This window comes from Dasypus novemcinctus, chromosome 16 (assembly GCF_030445035.2).
Source record: "Dasypus novemcinctus isolate mDasNov1 chromosome 16, mDasNov1.1.hap2, whole genome shotgun sequence".
Taxonomy (NCBI): Eukaryota; Metazoa; Chordata; class Mammalia; order Cingulata; family Dasypodidae; genus Dasypus; species Dasypus novemcinctus.
Window position 1 is genome coordinate 19,647,210 of NC_080688.1, and position 26,003 is coordinate 19,673,212.

The 26,003-nt window shown below is 44.7% G+C and overlaps 1 protein-coding gene across 1 annotated transcript; it reads right to left on the reverse strand.

Annotated features, from left to right (window-relative positions):
* Nucleotides 1–4,655: 4,655 nt before the first annotated feature.
* On the reverse strand, nucleotides 4,656–4,988 carry LOC139436635 (endogenous retrovirus group K member 10 Pro protein-like). The gene has a single exon (XM_071208390.1). It carries the CDS (start codon nucleotides 4,986–4,988, stop codon nucleotides 4,656–4,658), a length of 333 nt encoding a protein of 110 aa, XP_071064491.1.
* Nucleotides 4,989–26,003: the final 21,015 nt, after the last annotated feature.

Sequence of the window (26,003 nt, forward strand, 5' to 3'; positions counted from 1 at the left end):
TTACATTTTCACTGTATACTTTTATTGGCTCTGAGAAAATGTATAATGGCTTGTATCTGTCATTATAAGATCATCCAGAACAACTCAAATGTCCTCAAGATGCCCCATGTTCCACCCATTTCTCTCTCCCTATCCCCTGAAAACCTATGGCAAAACTCAAGTTTCAATTTTTGAAGAATAAGGTTCATAGTTACATGTGTTAATATTTGAGGGCTTGAAATACTGGTCTGTTTTCTTTTATTGGGTGCTGCCTTTGTACTTGAGATGTTCTTGCCCCTCTATTTGAGAATATAGCAGGACTCTCCAAGATGGGAGTCTAGTATTTTCTTGTTTATCCTGTGGGTCACCACCCACTGAGTTAACACCCTATGGCAAGGTGAATACATTTACATTCTATAGAAGAATGCTCTAGGTGCACCCTTTTCCACACATCCCCCAACCACCAATGCCTGGCACCAGTGAACCTCCACTTTTGTATTTGCCAAAAGAACATCCCCACCATTGTAGTTTCAACCACAGACCTACAAACCCCCAGAGATCAGCTGTTCCTTCTTCCAGTCTTCCCCCCACTTCCATGGATATTTCATCCCAAGCTAGCCATGCTGCTCACACTCAAATTCCAGTACAGTCGACCTCACTCAACATTCTTGCACCAACATAACACCCCCTCCACTGCCATACCACCCCTTTAATCTAGTTTTGTTTTGCTATTATTGAGCATTGGCTCAACCCACTCTACTACCTTTCTGTCACCTGATAATTTATCTTCCATACTAGAGCTCTGGAAGTCTGCTCTTTAGGCTTAAGTCATATCAGAAAGATCATGCAATAGTTGTTCTTTAGTGACTGGCTTACTTTACTGATCATAAGTCTCAAGATTCATCCATTTTGTCATATGTGTCAATACTTCATTATTCTTACAGCTGAATAATATTCCATTGTATGCACATACCACATTTTGCATATCCATTCATCTGTTGGTATTCATCTGTTGGGTTACTTCCAAATTTTGGCAATAGTGAATAATGCCTCTATGCACATTGGTGTGCATGTATCTGTTCATGACCCTGCTCTCAATTCTTCCCAGTTTAAACTTTCAGTGGGATTGCTGGATCAAATGGCAATTCTATAGTAAGCTTCCTGAGAAACTGCCAAACTCTCTTCCTCAATAACTGCACCAGCAGTGGATGAAAGTTCCCATTCCTGCACATCCTCTCCAACCCTTGTATTTCTGTTTTTTTTTTCATAGCCACCGGTCTTATAGGTGTAAAGTGATATCTCAGTGTAGTTTTTATTTGCATTTCCCTAATTCCTGGTGATGAGCATTTTTCCATGTGCTTTTTGCCCAGTTGTGTTTCTTCTTTGGAAAAGTGTCTATTCAAATGTATTGCCCTTTTTAAAAAGTGTTGTTTGCCTTTTTATTTTTGAAATTTTATTTTTGGATTTCTCTATATATTCTGGCTATTATGCCCATATTAGCTAATTGGTTCCTAAATATTTTCTCCCATTGCATATGGTCCCTTTTCACTTTCTTGACAAACTCCTTTGAATAATTTTTTTTTTTTAAATTTTGAGGAGGTCCTGTTTACCTAGTTTTTCTTTTGTTGCCCATGCTTTGGGTGTAAAGTTTATGAGACCATTTCCTACTATAAGATCTTGTAGATGCTTCCCTACTTTATCTTCTAGGAGTTTTATGGTCTTGACTTTTATTTATTTATTTATTTTTGTAAAGATTTATTTATTTATTTATTTCTCTCCCTGTCCCCCGCCCCCCCCAACTCCAGTTGTCTGTTCTCTATTTGCTACGTCTTCTTCTTTGTCCACTTCTGTCGTTGTCAGTGGCATGGGAATCTGTGTTTCTTTTTTTTGTTGCATCATCTTTCATCTTGTGTCAGTTCTCCATGTGGGCGGCACCATTCTTAGGCAGGCTGCACTTTCTGTTCTGCTTTGCGGCTTTCCTTATGGGTGCACTGTTTGCACGTGGGACACCCCTGCGTGGCACGGCACTCCTTGTGCCCATCAGTACTGCACATTGGCCAGCTCCACATGGGTCAAGGAGGCTGGGGGTTTGAACCGGGGACCTCCCATGTGGTAGACGGATGCCCTAACCACTGGGCCAAGTCTGCTTCCCGGTCTTGGCTTAAATATTTAAGTCTTTGATCCATCTTGAGTTAATTTTTTCATAGGCATGAAATGGTGATTCTCTCTCATTCTTTTGAATATGGTTATCCAGTTGTCCTAATACAATTTGTTGAAGAGGTCATTCTGTCCCAGTTCAGTGTTCTTGGTGGCCTTGTTGAATATCAGTTGACCGCATATGTGAGGATCTATATCAGAACATTCAGGGAAACGGACTTTGGCCCAGTGGTTAGGGCGTCCGTCTACCACATGGGAGGTCCGTGGTTCAAGCCCCGGGCCTCCTTGACCCGTGTGGAGCTGGCCCATGCGCAGTGCTGATGCGCGCAAGGAGTGCTGTGCCACACAGGGGTGTCCCCTGCGTAGGGGAGCCCCACGTGCAAGGAGTGCACCCGTAAGGAGAGCCACCCAGCGCGAAGGAGGGAGCAGCCTGCCCAGGAATGGTGCCGCCCACACTTCCCATGCCGCTGACAACAGAAGCGGACAAAGAAACAAGACGCAGCAAAAAGACACAGAAAACAGACAACCGGGGGAGGGGAGGGGAATTAAATAAATAAAAATAAATCTTTAAAAAAAAAAAAAAAGAACATTCAATTCTGTTCTATTGGTCAATATATGTGGTCGGTACGTCCTGTCCGGTGGACGATGGGGCAGGAGAGGCCTAGGCTCCTGCGGGGGCTCGCAGGCTTGGAGGGCGCGCGGCGGAGAAACCACCACGGAGACGAGGTGAGCACGCAGGTCTAATTTATTAAGTGAAGTACATGTGTTTATATAGGGTTATGGGGGAGTGAGCAGGGGACTGATTGGCTGTGGCCAAAGGGGGATTGGATTGGCAGTGGCGAGCAGTTGGTGGGGGGAAGAGGCAGATTCTAGGTTGGTGAAGGGGCGGCACCGGCGGGAAAGGGGAACGGGGCTGGGAGTGATTGGTAGGGACTAGTTCCTTGCCTTTTATGGTGCGGCTTGTGCTGCGGCTTGACAGTGCGGGAGGGGGGCATGTGAGCATAGGCAGCTCCTGCTGGTTATCAGCAAGCCGGTGTGGGTTGCCTGGGCAGGGCCGAGGGCAGTGCGCCCGTTCCATGGCTGAGGGCAGTTCACCCGTTCCAGCCGCCCTACACCCGAGTGGTGGGCTGCGCATATCCCCCGCTGGGCGCGGCTATGCTTGCCAGCCAGACTTCAGCCTGCCTCACCTCATCTCCCCCTCTCTTTTTGTTTATGGCCAATGTGGCTGCAGCTATTAGTTTCCGCTGATTTTGGGTATCTCGGAGAGACAGCAGAATGCGGCGCACACCATAGAAGATGAGGAAAAGAAGAATACAAAGGAGTCCAATAGACCCATATGCGATGAGGGAAGACGGGGAGAATAAACTAGCCAATTTAAGCAGAAAGGTGTCTGAGGTGTTGTCGGCGCCAGTTGCGGTCGGGAAAAGGTCTCCCCTGGTGGAGCGGGTGAATATAAGGGCATTTTGATAGAGGTCGGGGACCTGATCTCCGGTGCTACTGGTAGTTGTATTAGACCCTGTGGTGTTAGGGAAAAAGGTGAATAGGAGAGCATCTGGAGGGGGGGTAAGTGAAACGTTGAATGTAACCGATCGGAGCGTCCTTCGGGTTGCACGGTAGCTGCAGAGAACAGTTAGTATGATAAATCTTGGGGTAGGTAGGGCTTTCGGGGGTGAGGAAAAGAAAGCCAGGAGGGTGACGGACTGCAGCCCACACGGGTCGTGAAGTGGGCAGGGCGGTGGCTGCGGAGAGAAGGAGGATTAGTAGGGCTACAAGGTTGATGGGCTGGTTAGGCGGGAGGGGAGTTTGTGCTCAGACTCGGCGATAGAGATTGAGGAGCAGTTGTTCTTCTGTTGGAGGAATTGGGTCGTCCAGAACGAAGCGCGTCATCTGGTGGGTTAGGTGCCTCAGTCGTCGGCGTTCCCTCCTTGTCAGGCACTGGGTCTGCGGGTGCAGGGCAGATGTTGCGTCCCGGGATCCAGATGGGTTGGGGGGCATCATCTGGGAAAACACAAGCAAACCCTCTCCCTTGGGTGAGGAGGGGGCAGGGCTGTTGCGCATGCCTTGAGGGAGTACCCTCCAGTGGTATCTATCAGAGGCACCTGAGTGGTTAGGGAGGGGTACCGTGAAGGCGAAGCGCTGGCAGTCCTGCGGATGGAGTGGGATAGAGAAAAAGCAGTCCTTAATGTCAATGGTGGCCATGTGGAAATGGCATGGAACGGCTACGGGGTGTGGGAGGCCAGGTTGGGGCCACCCCATAGGCAAGATATGCTTGTTAATTTCGCGGAGGTAGTGGAGGAGCCGGTACTTGCCAGTGGATTTTTTCTGAATAACAAAAACTGGCGAGTTGTACGGACTTGTGGAAGGTTCAATGTGACCAGCCTTGAGTTGCTCACTTACGAGCGCTCTGAGGGCGGCAAGTTTATGGGAAGGTAAAGGCCACTGCTCCACCCAGATAGGCTCCTCAGTATCCCATTGCAGAGGAGTGGGTGCAGGAGGTGTTAAACGAGCAGTGGCGCAAGTTATTGGGGGGGCTGCATGGTGATGACAGCTCCGCAGGCCTCTAGAACATCTCGGCCCCATAGTATTTGGTCAATGGTGGTCAGGAATAGCGGTTTAAAGGTACCACGGCGTCCCTCGGAATCTTCCCATTCTATAGGGAGAGAGGCTCGGAGAGAGGGGGACGTGCCAGTGGCCCCAACCACCGAAGGCCCGTCTTGGACTGCCCATTGGGTGGCATAGTGGGCAGGGAAACAGGATACCTCAGCCCTGGAATCGAGCGTGCCTTGGTACCAGCGGTTGTTAATTTTAAAGCTTCGGAGGGGCTTCTCGAGGGAGACGGGCACGGTCCACATTATGGTTTGGGGCCGGGCATCAGCTGGGGGCGTGCCTCTTGGGCGCGGGGCTGAGGCCTGCCCCTGGTGGAGTTTGAAGGCTGCGGCGAGGTGTGCTGTTAGAGCGGCAGTCTCGGGCCCAATGATAACCCTTGCCACAACGGGGGCAGGGTGTGGGAGGCCCCCGGCGGGGTGGCCGCTGAGGTGGAAGTGGTGGGGGGGGAGTGGCCGCGGGAGCAGGCAGCCTGGGCGCCTCAGGGCACTCTCTGGCAAAGTGCCCAGTATTGCCGCATTTAAAGCAGCCTGCATTCAGCGCCATGGCGGCCGAAAAGGCCTGTGTGAGCGCGGCAGTATGCATATCTAGGCCACTGCAGGCTAGAACCCAGTCATGAATTGCCTTCTCTCTGATGGGAACAATGGCCTGCTTACAGATGGGGTTGGTGCCTTGCAAGATGAGCTCTCGGGCAAGGGCTGTCTGGGCTTGAGGGTCTGCGACTTTGCGCTCACAGGCTTGGAGGACGCGGGAGACGAAGGCAGAGAATTCCTCGTCCTTGCCTTGTGTGAGCTTGGTGAAATTGTCAGCTTTAATAGCGGAACATGAGCGAAATGCTCGGAGGGCAATATCGTGCAGCTGAAGCCAGAAGCCGGCTGGGGCGCGCTGGTAGACTACATGGTTGCCAAATTGGCCAGAGCCGGTGAAGGCGTCTGCCAGGATCTGTACGCCGGTTGCGGCATTGGTTGCAATTTGTTTTTCTGCCTCAGCATGAAAGTGGCCTCTCCAATCTATAAACTGGCCGAGGGTGAGCATACCCCGAGCCAAGGAGGTCCAGTCATAAGGGATGCAGAGGTTTGTGGAAATCTCTTCCAACATCTGCATGGCATATGTGCTCCCCAACCCGTCTTCCTTGACTGCCTTTCTAAGGCGTCTAATGTCCTCCGGGTTGGGGGATACCAGGGAAGTGGGCGCTGCAGGGAGGGAGTGACATTCATGGGGAAGCAGGAGATGGGAGGGGGTAGGGTGCTCAGGGGAGCACCACCGGCTGGTGGGGGTGCCTGTGCTGGGGCGGGAGTGAAAGGGCTGGTGCTCATGGTAGTGGGGCGCTGAGGGAGGGCTGTCATTGGTGCCCAGGGATTGGGCAGAGGACCAGCCCAGGGGTCTGCGGGGGGGGCGCCCAAGCGGATGCGGGCGCAGGGCCAGCCGGGGCACAAAATGGCCACTCAGACTCACAAGATGGCCGACCAGGCGCGCGTGCACTGAAGGCGTCACAAAATGGCTGCTTGGGCTCATAAAATGGCCGACCTGACGCATGTGCGTTGGTAGCGTCAGAGGGCCAGCCTGCTCTTCCGCCCTCGACAGGGAGGGGCGGGTAGAGGGAGGTCACTGCCCTATGGGGCGGGTCTGGTTCCTCCTCAAACGACTTCCTCCTTTCTGGCGGGGAAGAAGGAGGAAGTTCGCCATCTTGGCGGGGCTTAAGGTTGGTTTGCTTGGGCGGGTCTAGGTTGAGCGCGTTGTTAAGCTGCTCGACAAGAAACTCCGCGTCAGAGTCCTGGTCCGAGTCGGAGCCAGACCCGGGGCAAGAGGGAGATGCCTTTCCCTCCTTATCGCGCAACTGAGAGGACAGAACCTGCGACGTGGGGGGGCGAGAGCCCTGGAGGCAGGAGCGGATGGTAATCAGCGTAGGCACAAGGCCGGGGGGGAAATGCTTCCCTTTGTGCTCCATGGCATTGGTGACCCGGTCGATAAGGTGTTCATAAGTACCGGGGTCCCAAAGGTGGCAAGTTGTGAGCCAAGGGTTAAAAGGAAGGAGAAGGTCCCAATAAACTTGCAGTCGGCGAACCGAAACTTTGCACTTGTGGGTGTCTAAGAGTCCGGCAAGGGCACGGACTTGGGGCGCTTGGCGAGATGACAGCCTACCGCCCATTTTAGGCCTAGGGAGCCGGAAGGGTTGGGGCCCTACCTAGCGAGCACGGCAATCAGGTAGCGGCAGCTACCGGGGGTCTCGGACAGGGTGGCGGGCAGGAGGCACCCTACTCAGCGGTAAAGGAAAATGGCGACGACAAAGGCAATGAGAAGGGAGGTAAGGAGGCAGAGAAAGACGGTGGTCGGAGCGGTCGAGCGCGAAAGTGAGGGGCAGTAGTGGTGTAATATGGCGAGGACGGCAAGGAGGATGATCGGGAGAAGGAGAAAGACGGGGAAAAGGGAAAGAAGAGCAGGGTTCATGGGCAGGGAGGGGCCGGCAAGTTATGGAGCGAGGCGGAGTAGGGCCTTACCCGTTCATGGCGGGCAGTGCCCCACGTGGGGCGCCAGTTGCGGTCGGTACGTCCTGTCTGGTGGATGACGGGGCAGGAGAGGCCTAGGCTCCTGCGGGGGCTCCTAGGCATGGAGGGCGCGCGGCGGAGAAACCACCACGGAGACGAGGTGAGCACGCAGGTCTAATTTATTAAGGGAAGTACATGTGTTTATATAGGGTTATGGGGGAGTGAGCAGGGGACTGATTGGCTGTGGCCAAAGGGGGATTGGATTGGCAGTGGCGAGCAGTTGGTGGGGGGAAGAGGCAGATTCTAGGTTGGTGAAGGGGCGGCACCGGCGGGAAAGGGGAACGGGGCTGGGAGTGATTGGTAGGGACTAGTTCCTTGCCTTTTATGGTGCGGCTTGTGCTGCGGCTTGACAGTGCGGGAGGGGGGATGTGAGCGTAGGCAGCTTCTGCTGGCTATCAGCAAGCCGGTGTGGGTTGCCTGGGCGGGGCCGAGGGCAGTGCGCCCGTTCCATGGCTGAGGGCAGTTCACCTGTTCCAGCCGCCCTACACCCGAGTGGTGGGCTGCGCATATCCCCCACTGGGCGCGGCTATGCTTGCCAGCCAGACTTCAGCCTGCCTCACCTCAAATATATCTATCCTTTTGCCAATACCATGTGACTGTGACCACTGTACTTTTGTAGCATGCTTTAAGTTCAGTAAGTTTTAAGTTCAATTCTGTTTTTCTTTTTCAATATGTTTTTGGCTATTCAAATTGTCCTTTCAAATAAATTTCATAATTGGCTTTTTCAATTCAGTAAAAAATGCTGTGGTAATTTTTATTGGGATTGCATTAGCTCTGTAAATCAGTTTTGGTAGGATAGACATTTTAATGAAGATTAGTCCTCCAATCCATTAACATGGAATATTATTCCATTTATGTAAGTCTTCATTGATTTCTTTTAGCAATGCATTGTAGTTTTCTGAATACAAGTGCTTTGTGTCCATGGTTAAGTTTATTCCTAGATATTTGATTCTTTTGTTATTGTAAATGGAATTTTTTCTTGATTTCCTCCACCGATTGATATTTATGATATAAATCTCACTTTAGCTAAAGCATTCAGACAGCTAATAAATTGTATTTATTTTAATTTACCTATCCATCCATCCATCCATTCATTGATTCATCAATCCATTTTACTAAAGCCTCAATGAAATTTCAGGTTTTATTGTTAAAATACTGCATTTATTTGCTTGTTTGGCCTTTATTCTCCAAATATAATAAGCCCATATGGGTTTTAGTTTGTGAGTGAAAATTGTGGACAATTTAATAACATTTGATTCGTTAAATAAAATATGTTCCAGGTCATCTCATGACAAGTCTCTAGCAGGTACTATGTTGATGTTTCCAAGGAGATTTTCTGTTCCTCTTTTCTCTTCCAAGATTCTCACCTCCATTCCACTTTCTGAATCACCAACCAGAGAGAGGTCCAAGACTCATCAAATCAGGTCACTGCTCAGCTCTGAAATCATTTATGTCCCTTAATACTTAAGGACATCTTGTCTACCTAATCCTGACAAGATTTTTTTATAATGATCCCAGTTTAAACTCATAGGTACATGATCAGGGATTCCTTCTATACCTGTAAATCTTTTAAATCTGATCTACCTGGAGAAAGCCCACTAAACTCAAGGTACTTCTCAAATTTTTATCCCTATAAGAACCTTTCCTGATGTTCCAAGACAAATCATTTCCCCATCTTGTTCTCCCAGGACAATGTGTAAACACTTCCGATAGAACCAGGTAGTATTTTTACTTAGCTTTGTATTTTCTGTTTGTGTCAATGAGAAAACCATATTGAGAACTCAGACTGTGGCTTAATTTTGGATGTGAAATACAGTGAATATCCATCAAAAAGTAGACAGCAAATAATTACAATTTAACTTTGTAATTTGAAGTTAATCTGGGTTCTTGAAGTCTTCTGATTTTTCACCCTCCCTAGAGAATTCCTGATTCCTGGAGTTATCTAAAACAATAATATATCATAATTGAAGAGAGCAAAATCATTCATATATACTACGGAGAAGGAAACAAAGGAGATTCCACATGAATTGTGAATCCACATTGAGAAGGGGAAATACTAAGATTATGCACAAATTATGCATAATTTCCTATCTGAGAAGTAAAATTCACAAATGTGATTATGTAAAATTATACTTGTGTATTCTCAAATGTTTCTAAACTTGAGATCAGCAAATTAAGGAAATAAGAAACACATAAAATATCTATAATCAGTGGTTAATTTAATTTGAGTTAAATAATTCCAAATGATTGCAAAGGCACAGGCTTTATACTTTTGCCTACCACCAATGAAATGAAAATTCATAATATAGTCCATTAGGGTTAATAAGGGTAGAATAGTGTGTGAAATAAGGTAGTGAGTGATAATTCCTATGTGGATATGTGTTATAGTTTTGATAGTTTGCACAAGATATATTTTACTGAAATATAAGATGTCCTCTATTTTAGTTACACTTTCTAGAAAAACATTAAAAAATATAGGTTATTTTCCATCTCCTGATGGTCCCAGGGCAGTGTTTAGATCTTTTAAAAAAAAATACTTTGAAAATACATATTTTCAATCATGGAGAATAATATTTTGGAAGAAATTATTGGGTCCAGAGGGTAAGCTTTGGGAAATAGTTCTGAATAGGATTTATTACGTTTCTTGATCTAAATAGAAGATTTGTAGTACTTTTTAAACCAGGGCATCTATGACAACAAGCCAAAAGGATGGATATTGAGCCTTAATATTTGATTGAAAGAAAGTGAGAAGCATCTTTAATCTTATAAACACATCTGACTGGTTTGACTAAGCCCAGGCTTTTTTGGCCTTGGCACTACTTACATTTACATTTTTGGCTAGAGAGTTCTTTGTTGTAGGGGTTTACCTGTGTATTGTAGAATTTTTATTAGCATTAATGGCCTCTACCCACTAGATACCAGTAGCACACCCTTCCACATTGTGACAACTAAAAATGTCTGCTGCCATAGCCACATGTCCCCAGTGGGTCAAAATTATCCCTAATTGAAAACAACTGGAATCATTAAAATGTGTTTTAGTCAACTAGAAAATATTTTCTCAGAGTACTACACTGTCTTTAGGAGTAGTAGGTTTAGAGTTGATTTCTAACAATCACTGGACAAAATAGATGAATGTAAGTAATACATTTACAGTAATAACATTGAATGTTAATGGCTTGAACTCTCCAATTGAAAGATATAGACTAATAAAAAATATAAGCCATCTATTTGCTTTCTACAAGAGATATCAGATATAAGGCCACAACCATGTTAAACATGAAAGGTTGGAAAAAAGATATTCCACACAAATAGTAATCCAAAAAAAATTGGAGTAGTGATACTAATATCAGACAAAATAGATTTTAAATGCAAAACTATTAAAAGGGACAAAGAAGGTCATTATATATCAATAAAAGTGGTAATCCATCAAGAAGAAATAACTAAAATAAATATTTATGCACAGAACCTGGGAGCCCCAGGATATATGAGGCCCACACAGGCAAAACTGAAGGAAGAAATAAGTGTCACTACAGTAATAATTGGGAAATTCAATATACCACTCTCATATTGGAGAAGACATCTGGAAGGAGGATAAAGAAACAGAGCTTGAATAATATGACAAGTGAACTAGATCAAATAGACATTTATAGAGCATCACACCCCAAAATAGTAAGATATACATTCATTCCAAATACTCATGGATCATTCCCCAGGAGAGATGATATGTTTAGTCACAAGAAAGGACTCAATAAATTAAAAAATACTGATATTGTAAAAAACACTTTCTCTGATCATCAAGGAATGAAGATGTAAATCAATAATGGATAGGAAAATGGAAAATTCATAAACATATGGAGATTAAACAACACCTTTAATCAGTGAGTCAAAGAAAAATTGCATGAGAATTCAGTAAATACCTTAAGATGAATGAAAATGAGACCCAACATATCAAAACATATGGTAGACCACAAAAACGGTGTTGAGAGGGAAATTTATAGTCCTCAATGCTTACATTCAAAAAGAAGAAAGAACTAAAATTGAAGATCTAAATCTACACCTGGAGGAAATAGAAAAAGAACAGCAAACTATTCCCAAACCAAGCAGAAGGAAAGAAATAGTAAAGATCAGAGCAGAAATAAATGAAATTGAGTATAGAAAATAATAGAGAGAATCAAAACCAAAAGTTGATTCTTTGAGAAAATCAAGATTGACAAATCCTTAGCTAGACTGACAAAGATAAAAGAGAAGATGCAAATAAATACTAACAGGGGTATATTACCACTGACTCAGCAGAAATAAGAGAGCTCATCAGAAGATACCATCAACGACTGTATGCCAAAAAACTATGTAGACGAGATGGACAAATGTAGACGAGATGGACAAATTCCTAGAAACACATGAACAATCTACACTCACCCTAGAAGAAATAGAAGACCTCAACAAAGCAATCGCAAATAAATACAGTGAAGTAGTCATCAAAAACCTCCCAAAGATGAAAAGCCCAGGACACAAGTTGGCTTCACAGGTGAATTCTACTGATCATTCAAAGACAATCTAATACCAATCTTCAAGATCTTAAAAAAATTGAACAAGAAATAATGCTACCAAACTCATTTTATGAAGCCAACATCACGCTAATACTAAATTAAAGATAATTTGAAAAAAAATTGCAGACCAATATCTCTAATGAATATAGATGCAGAATTCCTCAACAAAACACTTGCAAAGCAAATTCAAAAGCACATTAAAAGAATTATGTACCCAAATCAAATGGGTTTTATCCCTGGTATGCAAGGGTGGTCCAACAAATGAAAATCAATTTATGTAATAAAAACTATTAATAAAGCGAATTAGAAAAATCACATTATCCTCTCAGTGTAGAAAATGCTTTTCACAAAACATAGCACACTTTGTTGATAAAAGCACTCCAAAAATAGGAATGGAAGGAAGCTTTCTCAACATGGTAAAGTGCATATATGAAAAACCTACAAATAGCATTGTACTTAATGATGAAAGACTGAAAACTTTCCTGCTGAAATCAGGAACAAACCATGGATGTCCATTGTCACCACTGTTATTCAATATTGTGTTAGAAATGCCAGCTAGAGCAATTAGGCTAAAGAAAGAAAGAAAGCGCACCCACTTAGGAAAAGAAGAACTAAACCTTTTACAGTTCATTGCAAGTATTGTCCTATATCTAGAGAATCCTGAAAAATCCACAACAAAGTTACTAGAAGTAATGCACAAATTCAGCAAAGTGGCAGGATAAAAGATTAATACTCACAAATCAATATTGTTTCTATACACTATAGATGATCAGTCTGAGAATAAATTCAGAAAAAAATTCCATTTATAATAGCAATTAAAACAAACTACCATTTAGGAATAAACTTAACCCAGGACATGAAAGTCTTGTATTCAGAAAACTACAAAACATTGCTAAAAGAAACTGAAGACTTAAATAAAAGGAAGGACATTTGGTGTTTATGGACTGGAAGACTAAATATTATGAGGTAAAGTCTACTCAAAATGGCTTACGGATATAATGCAATCCCCCCAAAATCTTCATAACCTTTTTTGTAGAAATGGAAAAGCCAATTATCAAATTTATTTGGAAGGGTAAAGGGCCATGAATAGACAAAAATGTCTTCAAAAAGAACAAATTTTCAGACTTTAAAGCAAATTACTTAGCTACAGTGATAAAAGCAGCGTTGTACTGCCATAAAAGCAGACAGATTGACCAAAGGAAACAAAAGAACTCAGAAATAGGCCCTCACATTTATGTTCAAGTGATTGTTGACAAGTCTGTCAAGCCCTTCCCTCTGAGCCAGAACAGTCTATTCAACAAAAGTTGCTGGGAGAACAGGATACCCATATCCAAAAGAAAGAAGGAGGAAGGACCCCTATCTCACACTTAATACAAAAATTAATGCAAAATGGACCAATGACCTAAAAATGCAATCGACAACTGTAAAATTCAAAGAGGAAAATATAGGGCAACTACTTCAAGATCTTGTGGTAGGCAGTACTTTCTTAAACCTTGCGGGTGGAAATCTCCCGGCGCGGAGTGTCCGTGGAGTGGCGGAGCAGGAGCTGAGGACGCACGGCGACGTGAAGGACGACCGCGGAGAGCAAGGCGGATGGCGCACGTCCAATTTATTCAGGGTTACAAGAGCTTATATAGGCTAAGGTGATAGCTGGTACAGGGTTTTACCATATAAGGCAGTGAACGGGAGGAAGGTTGCTGATTGGTTATGGGGGACCAGGGGGAGGTCGGGGGTTGTGCCTGCGAGCTGAAGGGGGAGAGGGTCTGGTGCTGCACATGCGAGCGAGCCGTGGGAGGAGGGGAACCAGAACCTCTGCGGCCTTGCAGAACAGGGGAAGTGAGAAGGGAGGCAGCCGTGGGAGGCGGGAGCGACAGGGGGGCGAAAGACTACCCGCTCCATGTACTCACTCAGTGTGAGACGAGATATCTCAAGGCACAGAGTTTGCCAATTGTGTTAACCAAACGGCCGTGTGCCCTGCCTCAAAACCTTACACCCAAAACCCAAACAACAAAAGATAAAATAGATAAATGGGACTTCCTCAAAATTAAACACTTTGTCAAAAGTGTGAAAAGGCAGCCTACTCAATGGGAGAAAACATTTGGAAATTACATAGCAAATAAGCATTTAATATCCATGATATATAAAGAGACACTACACCTAAACAATGAAAAGGCAAACTATTTGATAAAGAAGGGTCAGAAGAGTTGAATAGACAATTGTCTGAAGGAAAAATACAAATGGCAAAAGAACACATAAAAAATGTTCAACATCTATCAATTATGGAAATGCAAACCAAAACTACAATGAAATGTCTATCATACCTATTAGAATGACCAATATTAAAACATTAGAAAACTTGTAAGTTTGGAGAGGATGTGGAGAGATAGCAAAGATTACACACTTTTGGTGGGGATGTAGATTGTTGCAGCCATGGTGGAGTGTTGTTTGACACTTCCTAAATTAGTTGAATATACACTTGACCCTCAACCCAGCACTAGAACTACTAGGTATATATCCAGAAGGACTGAGACATAAGGAGACATCTGCACAACCAATTTCATAGAAGTGTTACTCACAATAGCCAAAAGATGGAAACAACCCAGGAGCCCATCAACTGATTAATGGATAAACAAATTGTGGTGTATACTCTGATAAGGGTTTAATATAAATGGTATATAAGGAGAACATACAACTCCACTGTAAAAAGAAAAACTATCCAATTAAAAAATGGGCAAAAAACTTGAAAAGACAACTCTCCAAAGAAGAAGTACAAATAGCAAAGAAATGCATGAAAAAAATATTCAGCAACACTATTATTATCCATGCAGTGCAGCAGTGTTCCAAAATGTATTCACCAAATGCAACGAACATGCCACAATGATGAAAAAGGCTGTTGATGTGGGAGGAATGGGGGTGTGGGGTGTGGAGTATGGGGAATCTCATATTTTTTAATGTAACATTTTTTGTGACCTATGTATCTTTAAAAAAAGACAATAAAGAAAAATAAATTATACAACAACAACAAAACCTACAATGAGATGTCTTTTCACACCTATTGGTTGTTATTAAAAAGTCAGAAAACTGTAAATGTTGGAGAGAATGTGGAGAGACAGGAACACTTATTCACTGTTGCTGGGAAGGAAGAATGGCACAGCCACTGTGGAGGACTGTTTGGCAGTTCCTAAGGAAGTTGTATATAGACTTGACATTGGATCTGGCAATACCATTGCTAGGTATATACCCAAAAGAACTGAGAGCAGTGACATGAATAAATATCTGCACAGTGATGTTCATAGTAGCATTATTCATGATAACTAAAAGTTGGAAATGATCCTAGTGTTCATAAACTGATGAATGGATAACAAATTATGGAGTATACACACAATGCAATATTATGGAGTGATAAGAAGAAATGAAGTTGTGAAGCATGTAACAACATGTATGAACATGGATGACATTATGTTGAGTGAAGCAAACCAGACACAAAAGTAAAAGTATGATTCCCTATTATGAGCTAAATATTTTATGTAAAATATAAATATGGGTAGAATTACATATATAAAACCACTTTTACTTGGAGCTGAACAAATGTAAGTAATACTACAAATGTTAATATTAGACAAAAATTTTACTAAGTGAAGGAGATCAGATATAGAGTGTTACATATTTTATGATCCATTTATATAAAGTGTAAATGTAAATCAAATCATGAAAATGAAACATAAATTGTTATGTAGGTCTGAGGAGGAATGCTAAGGGGTTTGGAACCTTTCATTTTGGAGTAATGATATCATTCTAGAATTTATAAGATTATGAATGGACAATGCGGCGGCTTGCTCGGTCAGTAGAGGTGGGGTCTGGCTGCGGACAAGGGGTCGGTCCAGCTCTGGACGAGGGGTTGGTCCCGCTCGGGACGAGGGGTCGATCCCACTTGGGACGAGGGGTCGGTCCGGCAGCAGACGAGGGATCGGTCTCACAGGGGTTGCGCGGTTCGGCTGACGGGGTCGCCCGGCGAAGCCGGCGACGAAGGGGTCGCCCGGAGAAGCAGGCAATGAACTGGGGACAAGGGAGGCCAGGCCCTTGTCGGGGGCTCTCAGGACTGGAGGGCGCACGGCAGAAGAACTACCGCGGAGACAAGGTAAACACGCAAGTCCACTTTACTGAGGGAGAGGCAACAGTTTTATAGGGGCTGAGGAAGGCTGATTGGTCGAAGCCACGCCCTGTTCTGATTGGTTGCCGGCGAAAGGTCAGTGGGCGGTACTGGACGGGGGAGGGGTGGTGGTTAGGGATTGGCTGTCGCTGTTGCTGGGGGAAGGGGCAGGGTTTAGGGATTGGTGGCTGCTGTTGCTGGGGTGGAGGGCAGACTGGATTTTTCCACCCACGCCTGGCTGTTGCTGCTGTCGGGGGAAGGGAAAAGGGCAGACTGGATTTTTCTGCCCACGCCTGGCTGTTGCTGCTGTTGGGGGAGGGGAAAAGGGCAGACTGGAATTTTCCGCCCTGCGCCTGCGCAGGGAGAAAGAAGAAGAAGGGTGCCACCCCACAGGCATCAGGTGGTGCCATCCGGGAGGAGGGGCGGCCGCGGAAGCATGGCTGCCGAGGAAGGGAGACCCGAGGGCACTCTGCGCCCATGCCGAGCTTCCTTCAGGGGTGGCAGTGAGTCCGACCAGCCACCCTATTATGGGGGCAGCGGCTTGGCCTGCCGCGGCTGCTCCCCCGCCAGGCCAGCAAACCACACTTCAGCCAGAGGGGTGACCGCATTTCCCCCTTCTTTTCAAATAAGGGCCAGGATGGCAGCAGCAACAAGTAGCCGAGGCCCAAGAGGCAGTAAGCAATGAGGGAAGCGGGGCTGAAGAGGGAGGTGAGTATGACAGGGATATAAATGTACAATTTAGGGGGCGGTATCTTGCCGTTGCAAGCAAGGGTGGCCAATGTCCAATTCTTGTTGATCTCGGCGGCTATAAGATCCATCTGTTGTTAAAAGTCCAGGATGACAGCGCGTTGCAGGTAGTTGATCTCTCCTTGGCAGCGAAGACATTGTAGGAGAGGATTACTTTTTCCTGCCAGAGGCTTACTGTCCAATTAAAAGGCTGATGGCTGGGGTTGGTGAGTGCAATGGGGAGTGTGAGGAAAAGAAGGGTGATGGTTTTGGACAAGAGGAGGCTTGGTGAAGTCATTATGGGAGGAAGATAAGGAGTAAAGCATAAAAGAGGATAATAAACAGAAAGGCGATGGAGAGTAGAATTCGTTGGCCGAGGTTCCAATCTTCTGGTGCGGTAGCGGCTAGACAGATGGCGGAAAATATTATCAAGAAAGCAAAGGTTATGAGGAAGAAATAAAGTATTAAAGGCTGTGGGGGAAGTGAGAAGATCATTTAGAGGATAGGGTTGAGAATGGTATGTTTAAGACAGAAGCTTTGTGGTTTGTAGGAGACTGCTTTATAAACGAAGGAGAATGAGGGCAGTAAATATGGTAACGATAGATAGGAAGATGACAGTGAGGAGGAGTCTTTGTTTAAGGTTCCAATCGTCCGGTGCAACAGTGGCTTGGCCGATAGCGAGGGGTGTTGCTAAATAGACAATGGCTGCAAAGACAAAATCATCTTCTGTTTCCTTAAGAATAACTTTTCTTTAAATACTTAGTAGCATGCAATATTAGAAACTGTTTCCTAAAAGCAAGTTGGCAGGGGAGCTTGGTTGCTGTTAATCTTTCCTGTTATAAAATTACCTTTTATTATTATTATCATCAATTCAGTTTTATATATATATATTTAAGAATGACCTTTTGGAATTAGCCATTTAATACCTTAATGTAAACTATTGAAGATAAATTTTATCTTTACAGAGCACATTCCCTTACGTAAAGTTATCACAATACCTTTTACACTTGCCACATGCAAATTAAGTTTCAAGAGTTTATGAAAAATTAGCCATCTTACTTTAGGACAAAATACGTCTTTTTGCAAAACTTATTACATTTCCGTTAGCATTTTTACAAACTTTTAACCTTTTTAATATTCATATAAGTTTTACATTCTTCATATTATCCTGTGAAGAAAAATAAGTTATTCATTTTAATCTAGGCAAGAACAACTTTTTATGAAGACGTACAGTTAATTTTGTTAATTAAGACTTACAATTTTTTTTAAAAATTGTAGATATCTTATTAACATTTAAACTTATGTATTAATATAATAAACTTAAGTATTAATATAAGCGCTTATTTAATTTTTGGCCATTTGAATAGAGCTCTTTTAAAGATTTCTAGTAATTTATATTTACCATCCGGAGGTATCACAATATACGTTGACATTGAACGAACAGACAGACAAACACAGAACAATTACAACACATTAACAGAAATATATAATTTATTTACAGTTGACTCATAATTCTTACTTTCTTGGTATAGCTGCTTTTAAATCTTTTTTTATATAGCATATCATAGATTATACCCTTCAAGATTTCTTGTGGACTTCATGTTGCCTGTAATAAGCCAGGAGGGAATCTTTTACCTTCCTGCTCCACAGCAAAAGTGACCCTATCTATAAGGCGAGTATAGGTGTCCGGGTCCCAAAGCTGACACGTGGTAAGCCACGGATTAAAGGGGAGAAGAAGGTCCCAATATACTTGAAGCTGTTTGAAAGAGATCTTACACCGGTGAGTGTCTAGGAGACCGGCGAGGGCCCGAACTTGTGGGGCTTGCTTAGCAGATAGGATGTTACCCATTGCTAATGGCCTTTTGGAGCCGATAAGAAAAGGGGCCCTTACCTTGAGAGCGCGGCGATGGGAGCCGAGGTGCGCGGTGAGACGAGGGGTCGGAGCCGGTGGGGCTCCGACGGTGGTCACGGGCCAAGAGAAGGCCCCGATGAGGGGAGGGCGGGATGACGAGCAGTGGAGCAAGGCAAAGGGGAGCAAGCGTGGAGGGGAGGAGGCAGAGGTGAAGGCAGGGGTGGAGGTGCTCAGGCACGCGCTCCTGAGAGTTTTATTGGCGCCTCTTAATCATAGCGGGTCGGTATAAGCCCCCGACATGGAAGGAGAAAGCCATCCAGCGATTCTCCCAGACCGCCGTGGATCATATGAGGTCACCAAGGTTCAGGAGCAGCAATGCAGAGCGAAAAGATAGGGGTGAGAAGAGAGGGGGGCGTAGGGCTGTGGTAGGGTTACTTCAGACGTGCAAGCGCGTGCTCCCGAGAAATCCAAGGCTCCTCTTAATCATAGCGGGTCGGTATAAGCCCCCGACATGGAAGGAGAAAGCCATCCAGCGATTCTCCCAGACCGCCGTGGATCATATGAGGTAGCCAAGGCTCAGGTAGCAGCAATGTTGCACGAGAGAAGTCCCAAGGTGAGAAGAGAGGAGGGGGTAGGGCTGTGGTAGGATTACTTCAGACGTGCAAGCGCACGCTCCCGAGAAATCCAAGGCTCCTCTTAATCATAGCGGGTCGGTATAAGCCCCTGACATGGAAGGAGAAAGCCATCCAGCGATTCTCCCAGACCGCTGTGGATCATATGAGGTAGCCAAGGCTCAGGTAGCAGCAATGTTGCACGAGAGAAGCCCCACGGTGAGAAGAAAGGGGGGGGGGGCCGCCAGGTTATGGAGTGAGGCTGTGGTGGAGTTGCCTTGCCCCACGTTGGGCGCCAGCTGCAGCGGCTTGCTCGGTCGGTAGAGGTGGGGTCTGGCTGCGGACGAGGGGTCGGTCCAGCTCTGGACGAGGGGTCGGTCCCGCTCGGGATGAGGGGTTGGTCCCACTTGGGACGAGGGGTCGGTCCGGCAGCAGACGAGGGATCGGTCTCACAGGGGTTGCGTGGTTCGGCTGACGGGGTCGCCCGGCGAAGCCGGCGACGAAGGGGTCGCCCGGAGAAGCAGGCGACGAACTGGGGACAAGGGAGGCCAGGCCCTTGTCGGGGGCTCTCAGGACTGGAGGGTGCACGGCAGAAGAACTACTGCAGAGACAAGGTAAACACGCAAGTCCACTTTACTGAGGGAGAGGCAACAGTTTTATAGGGGCTGGGGAAGGCTGATTGGTCGAAGCCACGCCCTGTTCTGATTGGTTGCCGGCGAAAGGTCAGTGGGTGGTACTGGACGGGGGAGGGGTGGTGGTTAGGGATTGGCTGTCGCTGTTGCTGGGGGAAGGGGCAGGGTTTAGGGATTGGTGGCTGCTGTTGCTGGGGTGGAGGGCAGACTGGATTTTTCCGCCCACGCCTGGCTGTTGCTGCTGTCGGGGGAAGGGAAAAGGGCAGACTGGATTTTTCTGCCCACGCCTGGCTGTTGCTGCTGTTGGGGGAGGGGAAAAGGGCAGACTGGAATTTTCCGCCCTGCGCCTGCGCAGGGAGAAAGAAGAAGAAGGGTGCCACCCCACAGGCATCAGGTGGCGCCATCCGGGAGGAGGGGCGGCCGCGGAAGCATGGCTGCCGAGAAGGGGAGACCCGAGGGCACTCTGCGCCCATGCCGAGCTTCCTTCAGGGGTGGCGGTGAGTCCGACCAGCCACCCTATTATGGGGGCAGCGGCTTGGCCTGCCGCGGCTGCTCCCCCGCCAGGCCAGCAAACCACACTTCAGCCAGAGGGGTGACCGCAGGACAACATTGTGATAATACTAAAAGCCATTGTTTATGCACTTTGGATAGAATAACCCGAAACAGCAGCTATGTACAGTGGTGGAAGCATAGAGAGATTGAAAGGCAAGGAAATTTCTTTTTGGTTTCTTTTTTTTTTTTTTTTTATTGTGTGTGTGTGCTTATTATTGAAATAATGAAAATTATCTACCAATTATTGAAGTGATGAAATAACAACTATGTGATTATAGCAAATACCATTGATTGTACACCTTGGAGGAATTTTATGTTTTTTAAATGTGTGTCTATAAAATTGATTAAAAATTTAAAATAAAATTATGATCACTGGACTGTAAGTGAGAAGTATAATGTTACTGGGATGTGTCCTGGATATATGAGAGCACACATCATGAGATATTCCTTCAAAATGAAGTCATTGTGTTTTCAGAGCATTTATATATTTCTGAGTATGTGTGAAATGCAAATGCCAGAAGAGTGTTGGAAAAGAACTGACTGAACCTGTAAACACAGTTTGAGCTATCAGTACATACAGGCCTCCACCAAGAGTATGGTTGGAGATGTCTCAGGCTTAACAGAATATTCATGGTGTTTTGGGAATCAGTGACCTTGGAGGATTGGCTAATGATTTCACGAAGGATGAGTGGGAGCTGATGGACACCTGCCAGAGAATGCTGTACAGAGATGTTATGTTGGAGAACATTAGTCTTCTGACCTCTGTGGGTAAGTCTGTCAAATTTCATTTACTAGATCAATACGTATTCACAACAACTTTCCCACATTGAAATCTATTCTCTTTTCATTCATTTTCTTTCATGGGACTTATAGTTCCCTGAAAGCCTTTTATTCAATTATTTATTTCTCACTTACCTCTAGTTGTGATGCAATTAAAATTTACACTACATGACCATGAAATTATCTTTCTTGTTCCTTCATCTTCAACACCCAGAAGAGTGCTGGGGACTCAATGAATGTTTTTGAATGAATGATTGAATGCATAAAATTAACATTTATCAAACAACTAGTCTGAACTAGGAAGAAGTTTAAAATTATACGTCATAGTAGTAAACATATCAGACTTTGTCCTTTTTCATCTAGAACTCAGAGATTTATGAAGAAGCACATGTTTATTAGGATCTTTGTGAAACTAACCTTATATTGACAACTTTGCTTCTTCCTGGTTGAAAACATTGAGGAAACTTCACTTTGCCTTTAAACTTTGGCATTGGGAGGAGCAACAAGAGAAATCCTTCTATGGTTGAAAGATCATTTATTCTTCCTGCTCAGATTAAGACCTGTCATTTTTGTCATCAAGATGCTTTGCTCTGGGCTGCCCTTTAATGTTCAGATTATTTTTTTTTGACAGTAGTTACCATACACTTGAGGAACATACACTGTACTCACAGGGAACTAAAAATCCAAGTATTAGTTCTAACATTCAGGTTAATCTGATGTGATATCCCAGTTGGAAAAAAAGAGGGGATGTGGAGAGAAGGAACAGGAATAACACAAGGCCCGAGTTTAGGTTGACTACCAGGAATATGTGTGCCAATATGAAGAAGAGTCTGATCAGGGAGTGAACAGAGTCTTAGTAATATCACATTGAGATGTCTTTGAAAAAAAAATTGTGAAGTTGAGTGAAATGAGGCCATATTTATACAAGTATATCAGTCTTGATTTATCTATCATCCTGTACTTTACTCAGATCTGATCATTCCTCAGATAAAAGAAACTTCATTTTCTTATTGGGATAAAACTTTCATAGAGTTCCCCTTTAATTCCTCTTTGAATACCAGTTTACCTTTCCATATTCATTTTATTTTTCTCCTACTCAAATCTTGAAATTATGTTTTAAATGTCAGCCTTGGAAAACATCATTTCTCACTATGTCCCCAGGGCTTATGGCCAGTATCAAAATACAATTGCATGTGCCGCATGCTCTATTGAAACCTTTTTATTTCTCTAAGTTCCACTCTATCATCTCTTCTTTCCAGGGAGTGAAGCTGTCTTTATAAATTAAGAAATACTTTCCATGAAAATAATCTGGAATAATCACTTACCTAATGGCATGTTACTGGTAGTTTTCATAGAGGTTCTCTGCATTGGAATCCTGTGCATGGAGGGAACTTAAAAGGCAGGGCAATCGCTTGAATGTAATCTGAGGTGAGAGAAAACTCACTGTCTCAGCAAAAATTTGGCTGTTAGGACTTTTGGGATTTGCTTAAAGTTCTGTAAACTATGTCATTAATAAGGAAGTTTGCATAAATGTTGGCTCTTTTAATAAGTTTTTGAGACATAATTCAGGTTTCAAAATATATCAGAGAGCTTTCATGAATGATTCTAAAACTAGAACTCTTCTCTTCCTGATGGAGTGTAAAACACCACAGAATTATAATCAAGATGGCAGAGACCTTAACTGGAGATTGACAAGAAATAAGCAATATAGAATTTCTGTATAGGGAAATAAATACATTAATGTGAGTACAAAGTTTTAACAGCTTTTATTTTCCTCCTCAACAGCAAAGCTTTCACATTGGAATGCAGTATTTTAAATATAATATACATAAAGAAATTGTACATCACTATTTAAGTTTGAATGAACAGGCGTTTACCCACCAAGGAGAGAAGTCCAATAAAAGTAATGAATGTGGGGAACATTTCAATAGGAGTACAAACCTTCTTGGACACCAGAGGATACATTCTGGAATTTGTGTTCCTGAGTATGATGGAGTTGGACTCAGATGTGACCTTTCTACACATGCCTCTTCTGTCACTTTTATTGAACCTGTGGTTGACACTGGGATTGGTGTATACTCAGGAGACTTGCATCTCTGGACTAGCCATGTGCCAGCTGGGCCCTGAGCCTCAGCAGAGTTGCAACTCCTACGCTCTGGTTCATTGGACTTTCCCAGGTCAGCTAACAGGGAGGTGAAGATGGTCAGTCACCACACCAGGGAATCAAGAGTGCCTACAACTGCAAGCAGGAGAATCACATCCATCAACCATGTGGGATCTAAGTCCCCTCTTGATGCAGAGGTTTAGTGGACATCACCATCCCAGGTTCCACAGGATGGAGGAATAAAATATGAATTAGTGTGGATTTACTGGTATTCTACTATAGAACTATTGTGACTAGTAATGGAAGAAATTTTATTATTGATGTGAAGAAAGTGGCCATGGTAGTTGCTGAGGACAGGGAGAAGGAAGAACAGATTGATGCATGTGCATTTTTGGGACTTGGAGTGGTCCTAAATGATATTGCAGGGACAGATGCTGGACATTGTATATCCTGCCACAACCCACTGAATGTAGTGGGGGAGAGTGTCAACTGCAATGTAAACTATTATCCCTGCAGTGCAAGAGGGCTCCAGAATGTATTCACCAAATGCAATGAATATGCCACAATGGCAAAAGAGGTTGTTGATGTAGGAGGAGTGGGGTGGGGTGGGGTGTGGGGTATATGGGAACCTCATTTAAAAAAATTTTTTATTGGTTATTTATTGAAGATACATAGATCACAAAATATATTACATTAAAAAATATAAGTGGTCAACAAGAGGTTAATCCAAGAGGGACCAAGGCAGACAGGCTAAGGCAGGAAGGCAGGCTCTGTTACCTCATCAGATACATATTTATGAAGCTCCTACTGTGAAACAGTGCTGACCAATCAACAATGCAGAAAGAAACCTACCCTGTGTTTTTAGAGGTTGCGTTCCAGTTGGAGGAGGCCCAAGGGAGACATAGAGAAGTGTGTCTGGCTTCTGTGACACAGGGTCCCACACCAGGGGCATGGCCATTAGAGGCCAGGGTGCCAGCAATGGTCATTCCTCTCATGCTGCTGCCTGTCCACCTCAGCACCATCTCCTGTACCCTGGGCACCTGACTGGATGAGTATCCAGAGGATTTCCTCCAGCTCCCACACTTTCCCTGACCAAGAAGCTGGTGGATCTGAACAGAAGCCTCAGAAGAGAGCAAATACAAAATGTTGGTTGGTGGGACAATTGTAAATCAAAATACCCAAGTGGTGCCATTTGTCCTCTAACATCAGGTTGGCCAGAATTACAGAGAACGTTGGCAGCTAGGTCTGGCAGATGCCAGACAATGAATCTCTGCAGTGTTTTGGAAGTTCTGTGGATTGAGCTACTGAATTTCCCTTTACACGGTGTGACCCAGCCTTCCCACTCCTGAGAGTCTATCCTGAAGGCAGGAAGGGGGAGAGGGACATTAGTGCACAATGTAAAATGCTCCCTGCAGCACTGTGGAAATGGCCCCAGGAATCCCTTCAAGATTTGAGATATGCAGATCTTATATGCAGCCTCCCTTCTTGAATATTACACAGTTGAATGAGGCATCCTGGCCTGTAAAGTTCAAACGGATGTGTTATATGAGTGTGCAATTTGCATAGGAAGTTATGTCATAGAGTGAGACCCTTTCTTAAGAGTTAAAACCAACTTTGAGATGGGAAGATATTGAGGGTTTAGAGAAGGTTTAGAAGATAGTCTGGCTGATTCAGCCTCTCTGGCCCACTCCAACTGTCCCAGGAGATGGTCTGGAGATGATGTCTCACTTGCTTTCACTTGGACTCAGCTGCTCCTCTCTGCTCTCCTGCATGGAGCTCTATGAACGTAATGCCCAGCAGCCAGGCAGGCATGTCAAGAGGCCACTGGGAAAGAACCCCATATTTCCTCTGAAGTCTAGATCAGGCGCAGACAGGTGGCTGCGGGAACCTCCAACCCTCTTGGAAATTAGATGACATAATTTGAGTCAAAGACTAGCCTTTATGATGATGGCTGTCTCCCCCCTCACCACTTGTCCCACAGCCACCCGAGACTTAAGATGCAAATATGAAGATCCCACCTGGTTTCCAAACCCTGACAACCTGTTCCTGCCTGAGATGGTCCTATTCCTCCTGCCTCCTTATACTGAAAGGAGGAGTGGACTTGGGGCTACCCAGAAGGATGACGGTGGTAGCATGACCTGAATTGGATGATCCTGGGTTATGCTATCTTACCATTGGGAACCTCTTGGCAATGGCCAGTAGCTTCATGGTTGAGGTCTGAGTCAATCAATTTCTTCATCAATGAAAAAAGGTCCCATTCCTACTATTCCAGAGCTCAGGACTTCTGGATCTAGAATTGCAGCAGAAGAATATCTTTCTCAAGCACCTTCAGCTAAGTGAACTGAGTAGGAGGGTGTCTGTAGAATGTGGGTGCCTGAATACCATTGTTCCAAGTTCTGTTGGGCTCTATCTCCAAGCAAGTGATGTCACCTCTGTATGACCTATTACATGACAGCCCTTAATGGATAAGGCCTCCATGATTGCTCATCCACCTAAACCACGTCATCCTGTATAATGGAGACAGTTTACCAGCATATCCCTCCCCACAGATGGTTGGGAAGACTGGGTGTGTATAGAGCTTCAGCATGAAAAGACAAAGCTGAATTCAAGGCCAGCTACTATTTCTTATCAGATTTGTGATCTTGGGCATGTCATTGTACCTTTCAGCACCTTCCCAGCCTCCCTATCTATACAATATTCTAGCTTCCACTTACTGGGTCATTGAATGTCTGTGAGCTTCAAGGGAAGGTGACACAGTAGGTA

Coding starts and splice junctions, on each gene's coding strand:
- LOC139436635 (XM_071208390.1), bottom strand. CDS start 4,988: ATGTGGACCGTGCCCGTCTCCCTCGAGAAGCCCCTCCGAAGCTTTAAA.